The 12,099-nt window shown below is 41.2% G+C and overlaps 2 protein-coding genes across 7 annotated transcripts in view; one reads left to right on the forward strand and one right to left on the reverse strand.

Annotated features, from left to right (window-relative positions):
• The window catches only part of FAM149B1 (family with sequence similarity 149 member B1), a 205,297-nt gene that overhangs the window by 48,217 nt on the left and 144,981 nt on the right, over positions 1 to 12,099 (forward strand). For 3 of the 5 annotated variants that reach the window (XM_007478370.3, XM_007478368.2, XM_007478371.3), the window contains 2 exons: positions 4,483 to 4,564; positions 6,555 to 7,710. In XM_007478370.3, coding sequence (XP_007478432.2) covers positions 4,483 to 4,564; positions 6,555 to 6,628 — 156 coding nt within the window. In that variant the 3' untranslated portion in view covers positions 6,629 to 7,710. Of the gene's footprint in view, positions 1 to 4,482; positions 4,565 to 6,554; positions 7,711 to 12,099 lie in introns of those variants that run through there. The other 2 variants (XM_056819372.1, XM_007478369.2) reach the window with 2 other exon arrangements.
• On the reverse strand, positions 8,411 to 11,771 carry DNAJC9 (DnaJ heat shock protein family (Hsp40) member C9). 2 transcript variants are annotated; one of them, XM_001364121.4, is made up of 5 exons: positions 11,460 to 11,771; positions 10,987 to 11,127; positions 10,262 to 10,516; positions 9,215 to 9,301; positions 8,411 to 9,102 (listed from the first exon to the last, which is right to left on the reverse strand). In XM_001364121.4, exons 1-5 carry the CDS (start codon positions 11,640 to 11,642, stop codon positions 8,986 to 8,988), a joined length of 783 nt encoding a protein of 260 aa, XP_001364158.2. In that variant the 5' UTR covers positions 11,643 to 11,771; the 3' UTR covers positions 8,411 to 8,985. The 2 variants fall into 2 exon arrangements, with proteins under 2 accessions (XP_001364158.2, XP_007478434.1); XM_007478372.3 differs by having other exon boundaries at positions 11,555 to 11,755.

Genomic DNA, 12,099 nt, shown 5'->3' on the forward strand with positions numbered 1-12,099 from the left:
TCAACCCATGCAAATCCTCATATTTTAGCAGTCCATCAGGATGGTAACAGGCGTGGTTGTCTTAAACAGCCCTTCTCCCAGTGTACTCTAGAAGAGCCTTGTGCTTTCTAGACAAGTCAAACATTCACCCAGGACCACGAGGTCAAAGTCAAATAGAAGCAGAACCCTGAGGACTGAATAATGACTTAGAGAATGACAAATTAACATTAGGTGGTATTATATTTTTATTTGTTTTGTTAAACATTTTCTAATTTCATTTTGGCCTTAGTGTTTGATGTAGAGCAATTGGAACAGTTTATGTTGGGGAAGCACTTTCTCCATTTGGGGGGTATTATTTATTTTTAATTTTTTTCTTTATTTTATTCCAGTAACAAATCTATACATAAGTTTTCCCAAGTTACATGATTCATGTTGTCTCCCTCCCCTCTCCCATAGTTGATAAGGAATTCCACTGGATTTTACATATATTATCACTCAAAACCTATGTCCATATTCATATTTGCAATAATCTTTTAAAACCAAAACCCCAAATCCTATACCCATATAAACAAGTGATAAATCATATGTTTTCATCCGCATTTATATTCCAACAGTTCTTTCTCTGGACATGGATAGCATCTTTCTCAAAGTCTCTCAGGATTGTCCTGGATCATTGTGTTGCTGCTAGTAGCAAAGTCTATTACATTTAATTGTCCCACAATGTTTCAGTTACTGTATATGATGTTCTCCTGATTCTGCTCTTTTCATGCCACATCAGTTTTTGATGGTTATTCCAGTTCTTATAAATCAATCATTTCATCATTTCTTACAGCACAGTAGTATTCCATCACCATCAGACAGCACAGTTTGTTCAGCCATTCCCCAACTGAGGGCATCCCCTCATTTTCCAATTTTTTGCTACCACAAAAAGTGCAGCTAAAAATATTTATGTACAAACAGATCCATCCCCATTGTAAAAATCTCTTTGGAATACAAACCCAGCAGTGCTATGGCTGGATCAAAGGGCAGACAGTCTTTTAGCGCCCTTTGGGCAGAATTCCAAATTGCCCTCCAGAATGGTTGGATCAATTCACAAATCCACCAGCAATGCATTAGTGTGGCAAGTATTACTTAAAGAATAGTAATGTTTGCATTTATAGTGCCCTTAAGTAAGGTCATTGAGCAGGGGAAGGTTCCTCTTCCTACTTTAGTAATACCATAATCTCAATGATATGTGTTCTCCAGTGTTGCAGATATATCCAGTAATGCCCATTCATACATGCACCCTCTTACCCTGTATGACTCATCTACGTGCTCTGCATTTCCACAGGCTTCCCCCCCCCCCCAATGTTCTGGGAAGCAGCATCCCCCATTAGTGTTAGTTTGGGGATGCCAGTGTGTGTGCCAGTGCAACCCAGGGGCCATCCATGGGACTTCCCTCACTCTAGTCCTACAACTGGCCCCTCTTTGCAGCCATACATCTCTCCTGTCTGCTGCTTCTTATTGAGGGATGTAGGGCCGCGTGCTTGTGTCCCTGTGTGCTTCTCTGCTGCCTTTTGGGGATCCCTTCCCCTCTATTCTTCCTAGATGATAATGTTACATAACCTACAGACATACAGTAGCACTGGGGGGAAAAAAGAGCACTAAAAAGGAAGGCTTTGTCCAGGGAGATGCAACATCATTAAGAGCATTTCAGTTTCACAAGACAGCCCAACCCATCTTCTTCATTGTCCATGAGCAAGCACATGGTCCAGATCTATACAGATAGAGATCTTGGGTATGTGTGTGTGTGTGTGTGTGTGTGTGTGTGTGTGTGTGTGTACACACAGCCTTATGGACCAGACTTAATGTTTTATCCATTGAACTACATATCACGGTTTGGACCTTCATCCATTTGATTTTTTTGTGTGAATTTTCATCGTTCAGTTATGTCTGACTTTTCATAATCCCATGAACCACAGCTATCGGTAGGGTTTTCTTCGCAGGGATACTGCATTGGTTTGCCATTGCCTTCTCCAGGGAATCCTTTTGTCAAGCAATGGGAGGTTAAGTGACTTGCCCAGGGACACACAACTAGGAAGTGTCTGAACCTGGATTTGAACTCAGGTCTTCCTGACTAAGCACAGCGCTCTCCCCACTGAGCCACAGCTGCCTCCTTTTAGTGTGGATGGTTAAGGCACATTTTGGGGGGTAATTACAGACAATATTCCAGAGCTTGGGGCAAGCAGTACAATAACAGCTATACATGGGGGTACCTAGAGGTTCTCAAAATCTATAGGGAGTATTTCTCTCACTTGGACTCAATGGTGGTGAACATCTTCAGTGAGCACACGTCTCAGTTTGTATTGTTTGATAGTAATAATAAGGTGAAAGAAAATGATCTGCTCTACTTGCTAGGGATTTTTGTATGATTTTTACACATGCTGCACTGTGTTCTTCCAAATGAAAGCTTTTTTTAAGTCAGCACTTGAATAACCCCGAGGATTTGGGATTCTCTTACACCTTTCAGTCAGTTGCATGATCGTAACAAGTGTTCTACATAGGATGTCAGTGATGAAAGAAAGCTTGCTTCTTTTACAGTTTTCAAGAATATCCTCACAGTATCTCTAGAGAATAGTTTTATCACTCATAATTTTGTAGAAGGAAAGTAAGGCTGAGTCTTTAGTTACTAGTATTCTAGTCACCTTTTTTTGACCTAAGGTTTTCTCCAAGCTTCAGCTCTTCACCTCACCTTCAGATTCTTTATAGACTTTTTCCATTTTTCAATGTTTGTCCAATTCCATTCTAAAAAATCCTTAGGATAACTTTACTTCATGGCCTGCCAGGTCTCAGTTCAGTCCTTTTTTCCCTCCTCCAATTTTGGGGGTGCATCTTCAGTTTTTATGCCATCTGCATTTCCCAGTTTTTCCCCTCCTTTAGTCTTTGTAACAGACAGAAAGTGCAACAGAGAAATAGTTCAGCAAAACTCATTGACAGATCAGCCAGGTTACACTGTATACAGTCTTCCATATCTCTAGCTCCTTCCACCCCCCAAGAAGGGAGGTACATTGTCCTATCTCTTCAGGATCAAGCTTGGTCATTATAATTACACAAGATCAATTTGAGTTCTTGGCTCTTAAATTGTTAATAGTCATTACAAATGTTGTCTTGGTCCTATTTGTTTCACTTTTCATTAGTTCATATGAAGCCTTCCCATGCCTTTTGTGCTGTTAATATTTATTTCCTATTAGGCATTACTTTTCCCTAAGATTCATAAACAATTGTACCCACTTCCTAACTGATCGGCTAATCTACTTTATTAATTCTCTGCCCCTACTAAAAGTGCCACTACAAATATTTTGGTGTAAATTGGAATTGTCTATTTTTGATCCTTGGATATATGCCTACCAATTTAAAAAATCATTATGAAGCAATTTTGCCCCTAAAAGGTGTTCCAAAAGACAGTTTTAAGCTCTAGTAGTTTAAAGTGGCCCCTAAGACTTAGGACTCCCTGCATAAACAAATATATCATACTGAATCAATCTCTTGTCATATCTCTCTGCTGGGCAACAGTATTAAAAGTGTGGGTAAAAATGGCTTCTAGATCTTTTTGGCCTTCCTGTCCAAGTAGTAGATTTGTATCAGTTAAATTTCTATGGAAATGATTGGTAAAAGGGGTCAGTGCCCATCTTTTATTCATTTCCTTTTTCAGCATTGATACAGATAGAGATAGAGACTGAATCTTTATTGTGTTAGTGTAAAGAACTCCCAGGTTTAGCACCTTCTCTACAACTTATAGTTTGAGAGTTGCCCAGAACCGTGATCGACATTTATCAGTCCCTTTATCGCAGACTGTCTTCATCTCATTTTTACTCTTTATCCTAGTTTGTAGCTGCTTTTATCTTTGCTCTAACAAATCAGTGGTCTGACTGGAGACCAGTAGCTGATCTGAAATAATTCCCATATCATGAACGAGTTATTTCTTGTCAACATGATACATTTCATAAAGTTAATAAGATTAAAAGTAAGGATGAAAACGTGAGGTCAGGTTTTAGGTAGCAAAATAGATTTTTAATGTTGATACAAGAGTCTAATCCCATTCATTATTTCATTGGACAATAAGCGAATATTTACCACCCTTGGGAACAAGTAAAGAAAGTAAACCATACATATTAGTTACAATTAAACTTTTGACAGACAAAAGAAGTACAAATGTGTGTGTGTGTGTGTGTGTGTGTGTGTGTGTGTGTGTATAGTTATTGTATACATATACATATCTTAGGATAAGAATGATTTGTGGTTCAGATATTTTGAATAGGAGTGTGGCCTCTGGCAAATTATACATATATGCTTTGAAAATCTACATGGAATTCTCAAATGGGCATAGCCCTTGGATAGGCAGCTAATACAATAGAATTAGCTCTAATAATCCAAAGCCATTTTCCTTGAGTACATTAAAAAATTAAGTCTAGCATTTGGGGAGAAAAGTTAATGCCTCTGTTACTTTTCACTCTTTCATTCTAGCCAGATACACAGTGTCGACGTTCTTATACTGTTATTGATTATCCTAATCAGTCTCGGACTGGTAGGGGATCTGCAGGTACAGGTGAGTTTCCCTCTTGCTTTTTGCTACAGGGTAACAGATATGATATAAACTTTTAAAAAATACATTTGTGAACTGATGATAGGTTATATATAGTTACTATATTGTAAAATTGTCAAACTCGGGGGCAGCTGGGTGGCTCAGTGGATTGAGAGCCAGGCCTAGAGATGGGAGGTCCTAGGTTCAAATCTGACCTCAGACACTTCCCAGCTGTGTGACCCTGGGCAAGTCACTTGACCCCCATGGCCTAGCCCTTACCACTCTTCTGCCTTGGAGCCAATACACGGTATTGACTCCAAGACAGAAGGTAAGGGTTTAAAAAAAAAATTTGTCAAACTCAAAATAGGATTTAAATATAAAGGACTAGAAGAATTTCTTTGTTAGCTACAAACTATTAAAGCTAGTGAAAAACAGTAAATTAAAAAACCAATCCCTTCATCATCACCCTCTAGAGAATGGTATGGATTTGGTTACAGAAATTAAATGTCTTGCTGGCAGTCATAAATTAGTTTTGATTAGTGTATACTTGGCCAGACAGTTAGTGGAGTAAACCTAAAACTAGTTTTGTCTCATCAAAATTATGCTGCCACATTCAAATTTCACATTTTTAAAAACATCTAAATTACTTTCTATAGATTCTCTTAACATAGGAATGACAGGAATCTGTTTAGGGCTGTCTAGTTCCTCCTATGTGGTTTCTTTTCACCACCACTATCTGGGTAATTCTCCAAATGCAGACAAGGAGAACACAGATCATTCAATTGGTGAAGTTCAACAGAAGTATCCAGTTAAAACTATTGTTCATAGGGGCAGCTGGGTGGCTCAGTGGATGGAGAGCCAGGCCCAGAGATGGGAGGTTCTGGGTTCAAATCTGGCCTCAGACACTTCCCAGCTGTGTGGCCCTGGACAAGCCACTTTTCCCCCATTGCCTAGCCCTTACCACTCTTCTGCCTACACAGTATTGACTCCAAGACAGAAGGTAAGGGAAAAAACTATTGTTCATGACAATCAATTAAGCTCAATATAAATTGAGAATCCATACCAGGCATGCCAACCTGTTTCTGGCTGTTGTGAATTTAAATGAAATAAAATTATTTTCCAGCTCAATCAAACTGGAAACAAACTGCTATATCAGTTACTTCAGATTGTTATATGTACACAGATTCATTTCTTTGGAATAACCTACATCTCCATAAAAGTTCTGATGGGATAGAACTCAATGATAAATTTCAGTGAAAACCAATGCAAACAAGGATATTACTGTAGATTTCATCCTATTAAAATTTTCACTCATTAAAACTTAAGTTTTTAATGTGGTTTGGTTTAGAAAATTTAATTTTTTCAAATATAATTTTCATTCTGCATCATTTAATTCTTACCCAATTATTCTCCGTTCCTCCCCCTCCCCTTTCTAATCCAGACTCTCACTGTTGCCAGATTCATTTCAGAATTCTAGGATCAAAGACTGAAAATTGAAAGGAGCTTTATAGGCCTTCTAATCCTTTCCATTTCACATGATATATGGCAGTCAGGATTTGAAACCAAGTCCTAACTCCCCAAATCCAGCAATTCCATGTCTATTCACAGCTCTGATGGGTCATATTACTTTGTTGGTAAAAAATCTTTCAGAGTTACTTGTCATTTACTAAATAGAAGTTCAAACTTTCTTCCTTTGCCTGCATTCAAAGCCCAACCCTACCTTATTTCCCCTCTCCTTTGTGTGACCCCCCCACTAGTTTCCCACATCAATTCGTGTTCTCGCCACTTCTCATCTAATACTTGCTCTGATGCCCCAGCTAAGAGATCTAAATGAACGCAGCTTGCTCTTATCTAAGTGTCTTAGCTCCCCTCTTACTAGATTCTAAGATTCCTGTCTTACCTGCGCTTGCTCAGTACTCAGTAGACGTTATCTTATCATTGAATTTTTTTGCATTACAACTTAAAAAGACCTTTGAATATTACTTAATGTATTATCATTATCTTTGTCTAACAGGTCTTCAGTTACATGGCTCTACAAGAGCTCAAAGTCGAGGTGGACCAGTCACTAGAAGCAGACAGGGACCATAGGGGAAACCAAGCACCAAAGCAAACCAAACCCCCCAAACCTGTCAGGTTGTCATGAGCCTGTCTTAAGAATTTTGTGAATCAGTGCTCAGTCAGCTCAGTGCTGCAGAACTTGTTTACAAGAAAAACTTGAAACCATCTTTATGAAGAGTTCTTAACCTACTGGGGAGAAAAACAGCACAGTGCCTGCCAAAGATTATGTGGACCAGCTGCCTTCCTTCAGAGCAAGTCAAGCCACTCCACTGGATAAAAAGAGGCTCTTACCTAAGATGCTACAATGACTAATTACCCTCCCCCCCCACCCCCAAATCATTGCTTATGTTGTCTGTCAAACAGGATCTGAGAGGTAACTACAGGTGTAAGAAAAGCAGCAGTTACTTTACTATAGCATTAAGCAATCATATTCCCCAAAATACTTCTGATAAACTGAAAATATTTTGATTTTCTTAATTTCAAGTGAAATCTATAATCTCAAGACTGAATTGCCACTCAAAAGAAAATCCTTCTTAAGAGTGCACCCCAAAATCAGCCAGACTGATCCCCAAGGACTTGGCCACAGATTCTTACTGGGGATAAAACTGACAGCTAAAGGCCAACTGGAAAACATTGTGCATCAGTACAGAGAAATATGGCTTATTTTACTTGTATTGGAATATACCTATTTGCCAGATCTTATCTTTTTAAAGTAATATTGATCAAGCTCTATTTCAGGTGAAATTGTACAGATACTGGTATTTCCTATATTCTTATTTTCTGCCTTATTGATCAGATTTCCCTGATACTCGTGTTCCCATTTTGCCAAAATTTTCTCCTACAGCCCTAGGAGGGAAACAAATATATTTCCTTTTTTGGAACTTTCCTACATGGCTTCACCAACTGTGAGGGATCTTCAGATGTTGTCTCAAACAAATTGCTTTGGTGACAGTAGAGGTAGCAGAAGTAGGTAAGCTCTGAATCTCTTGAGAGTTTTTCTGATGACATTTTAAAATTTAGAATTAGCTACAACAGTAGAGCTTATCTTTAAGACCTATTCAGTTTACATAACACTTGATTTCATCTGTAATTAAATCTGGTTATATAATTAGTTTCAGTTTTTTTTGTTCAAGTCATCTCCTAAGAAAAAAGAATTCACAAAATCTTAATGTGAGGTTACTTTACTGTTACAAGATGGCCAATGCTACTATGTAAAAAAGCACTTGTGTCAAGTATGAGGTGGGGGAATCCAATCTGCATGGAATTATATTTTTTTAATTGAATGCAATTAAAGAGTATATTTTCTAAACCATAATGTTCGTGATCAGAAACTGAAAGGTAACTGACAACACATCCTCTACCACCCTCTTAATTTAGCATCAGTGATAACAAACTTCAACAAAAGTATTGGTCATGACACTTGAGAAAATAATAGTATTTCAATTCAATTTCCTCTACAAAACTGCTCATTGAAAAAAAAGTTGTTAATGTGCTAGGCCAGTGTAGAGACTGAGTGCCATGGTACACTCATGGAGGGAGAAGGGAGCAGCTTCACTCTCAAATCTACCTTTCTAGTAACAAACTGGGGTGGGGTGGGGGGTTGGGTGGTGGCTGTGTGCACTGTGTGCCATCTTTGGCACCCATGCCATAGATTTGCTATCATTGAACTAGATTCTAGTTCTCATTTCAAGAGTTTAAGTTACCAAGTTCAAATGTGGTAAGATCTTTTGGCTTATTATTGAGCCTTCCCCACATCCAATATCACTTTTGTAAACAAATTTGAAAGCTGGTTTTGAAAAGACCCCAAAGATGTAGCAGTGAATTATTTTATTAGTTTATTGTTTTGTTTTGTTTTACAAAAATTCATTAAATACTTGCCAACACCAAATAGTGCAAAATATAAAATCTTGTTCACTCTAAATAAATGAAAACAAACCTGGCCAGGAAACATTGAGAACAAAGCTGTTCGCTAGTTCTTTTAAGAATTTCGGGTTCCCCACCAGTGAGTAGTTTGGTGGTTAACAGCATTATTACCTGTCAAGTGAATTCTGCTAAAGTTTCGATCTTTTCTTGACATAATTTATCTAGAGCTCCTTTTGTGTAAGACTCGTGAAAACATATCCTCTGAAAACAAAATTCTTCCAGTAGGGAAATTTCATAGAAATGATAGGTAAGTGCCAGTGAACACTTTTAAGAGTGTACCTATAACATATAAAAGTGGGCTGGAGCAACTGCTGAATAATTTACTCATGAGACAGTCACTGATCTGGAAAGTCTAGGTCAGAAGGGACTGTTTTTTGCAGTAATAAAGGTTTTTACCAATTTTATCTAGAAGTAAAAGCCAATTAAACAGAAGGCCCACTGAAGAACCAAAACTATCCACTTCATTATTTCTTTCCTTTCTTGTCAGTTGGTTTTTTCCCTTTTTTGGAAGAGTTGCAATACTTTGCTTCCATCTGGGCCAGAAAACTGTCCATTTCTTTTTCCCGATCCTTTTGTCTGCTCTGTTGAAAGAATCAAAGCAACAGACCCCTAAGAAAAGAACTGGGGGGAAGGGGGAGCTCCCAGCTCTTGGAACCCACAAGACCCACAACACCTAGTATGCCAAGTGCTCACCTGTATGAGTGCTTTTAGGTCACCTGATCCCTCCCCCAGACCCAGCTCCTTTCTGGTCTTTTCTGCCTCTCTGGCCTCTTCTTGAGCCTGAAACAAAACCCAGGTGAGATTTAAAATCAAATGAAACGCCATCTACTTTACATCTACCACAAAAAGCAAAGGACCAATAAATTCTTCGTTAACACTCATCTAAACTCAGTTGGCAGGAAGTCTATTCATTGTACTTAGCAGCCTCCTTTCCAATTTTACCCTTTTCTTCAAGGCCATCTAAAAAGGATTTGGTTAAAAGGTCAGGGACCAAACCTGTGGTTTCAAGGCTTTGAGGAACTCCTGGATAAGGAAGGGACCTTCACTAACACAGATCTGTAAGTTCTTCAAAAGGAGAGTCTTCTAGTTTCCTACAGCATTACCATTACATGGCTTGTCTGGCCTTGTGATACATTAGACATGGCATCTGAAGACATGACTTCCTGATTGAAGCCAGCGTCTGATTAAAAACATTTCTCACATCTGTGGGTTAAATGTCAGAGTGGAAATACAGTCCTTAGGAAGTTTTAGTCACATTTACTACATTAGATCAGAGACAGAAAGAGATGCAATAAAAATGAAAAAATCCCTAGGAGACCTGATAATGTTCCAGAAAAGAAATGCCAAAATGTGAAGTTAAGTTAGAATAGCATGGCTAGATTCCCTGTCTAAAGCTTCAATTTACCATATATTACAAGTGCTGATTACCCAAAGCCACTTTGGTTTAGAACTTTTACAAAGCATTTTGAGGGGAAATTCAGCAAATTCAAGTTGACCTCTTCTGTCTTTTCAAAATCATCTCAAGACAAGCATTCCCAATCACCAAGTTCTTCCTGGGGAAAATTTTTTTCCCTCTTTTCTCCTTGACTATTTAAACTTCTCATACAACTACTGTGACAGTATAAAATACAAGGTGAAGTAATGACATTAAGACTGCATGCCTGTCAAATATTTATCACCCCCATAAAAAACTCGTTTCCCTTTTCCCTTGTTGCCCTAGTATCAAAGGCACATCCATACCCTCCTTTTTCTTGCATTTATCTTTTGCTTTGACTCTTTGAGAAAAGCTTTATAGGGTGGAACTTCTCCAGAATCGATGGCCTGTTGTATGATGCTCCGTATTCTGGGTTCAGCAGTGTATTCCGCACATAATACAGACTCCATGATTTGGTCCATATCACCCTCGAAGTCCATATAGGCTTGTTTAATATCAGTCAGCTCTTCCTCAGAACCAATGTACTTCTCTTCAAAGTTCTTAATGTCCTCTAAAGTTATCTGAAAATATAAGGGTTTAGGAAAAGTCCAACGTGAGGGGTTGCTCTTTCAGTTAAAGATCTTAAATTAGAAAATGTCAGTTATTTATTTTTTAAATGACGGCAGACAAGACCCAAACTATATTCGTTACACCTCAAACAATGTAGTTATGGGAATAGTCAGAAGGCTTGGATTCTCAGTACTCGACCAGAGAACCGGGTCCTATTAATAGGCTAAAAGAATTAATGTCGTTTCCAAAAGGTGTCTGACCAACGTGGTATTTAAACTTTTTTCGATTAGCCCGGTTTCCACTTCCCCTTTAAGTAGCTGTCACTAACGAACGACAAACCCCCTGGTTGAGCACCTCCTCTGTGCCAGGCATCGCCCCGTTGGATTACAGTGAACCAGAGCCTTCTCGGGCGGCCCCACCCGCACCGGGCTAGTTCCATCCCGAGACGGAGCCGCAGCCAGGGCTCCCTGCCGCGCCGTACCTTTTTGAAGAGTAGTCTCCAGTAGGCCAGCCAGTCCCGATCCTGGCTGAGCCCGTCCGCCTCTTCGTCCACCGTCCCTTGCTCATCGTACACGGCCCGTTTCTCCTGGTCGCTCAGAACTGAATAGACCTTCCCAAGGATCTAGGGGAAACAGCAGCTGGCAGTGAGCACGGTACGCCGGCAGCACTGTCCCAGGAGCGCAGCGCGGCCACTGGGCCCCGAGATATACGCGGGGTCTGGCGAGGGGGCGGAAGATGGGCAACTCTGAGCTCGAGAAAGCTGGGAAGGTTGGGCAGGGGCTGTGGGAAGCCCAAGGAGGGGTAAGCGGGGCACCCGGCTGGACCCAACGCTTCGGGAACCCCCGGGGAGGCGAAGGGAGGCTGGAGGGGGAGGGACTCAAGGCAGGGCGACCCCCTGCAAGGCTGCAGAAACCATATTAAGTCGGAGGCGGGAGCGCCAGGGGTCCCGCGCACCTGGAACTGCCGAGTGGCCGCCTCCTGGCCAGCCTCACCCACGCGGTCCGGGTGAACCTTCAGGGACACCCTGTGGTAGCCGCGTCGGATCTCACCGTCCGACGCCTCTCGCCGCACGCCCAGCACCTCATACAGGTCAGCGGTACCGAACTCCTCCTTGCAGCGTTCCAGGAGCCCCATCATCGCTCCCGCCGCGGCCCGGCCCTGGGGACCGAGGTCTGTTGCTTTCCTACAGCTGTAAACTCTTTTCCCGCGCGAAAAGGGCCGGCGGCCCGCGAGACGGGGCGGGGCGGGACGTGACGTGCCCTGGGGGCGGGACAGAGCCTCTTGCACAGCCGCAACTCAACCGACGCGTGACGGCAGCCTCCAAAAGTCGCGCGACGCGAACTGCCGTAAATGCGGCTGGTAGTAGTTGGATATTGCTCTTCCTGCGTCCCCGCTTCCTCCATCTTTATTGGACCGTTGGAACCTGGTCCCTGGTGCCGCCTACCCCGTTGTGACGTTCCTCCAGCGCTCCCCCAAGGGGTGTCTTTTAGGGGAGACGGGCCCATCCTTTTTACTGGCAAACTTTCGTGGGGTAAACTCATAGCATCTTCCCAAGGGCCTTCCTCGAAGGAGGAAACTGAGAGGCAAAGAGGTG

Source organism: Monodelphis domestica, chromosome 1 (genome assembly GCF_027887165.1).
Source record: "Monodelphis domestica isolate mMonDom1 chromosome 1, mMonDom1.pri, whole genome shotgun sequence".
In the NCBI taxonomy this organism is placed as follows: Eukaryota; Metazoa; Chordata; class Mammalia; order Didelphimorphia; family Didelphidae; genus Monodelphis; species Monodelphis domestica.

Coding starts and splice junctions, on each gene's coding strand:
- DNAJC9 (XM_001364121.4), bottom strand. CDS start 11,642: ATGATGGGGCTCCTGGAACGCTGCAAGGAGGAGTTCGGTACCGCTGAC. Junction 10,517..10,986: donor GGAGACTACTCTTCAAAAAG/GTACGGCGCGGC, acceptor TTATATTTTCAG/ATAACTTTAGAGGACATTAA. Junction 9,103..9,214: donor ACCTAAAAGCACTCATACAG/GTGAGCACTTGG, acceptor TTCTTTCAACAG/AGCAGACAAAAGGATCGGGA.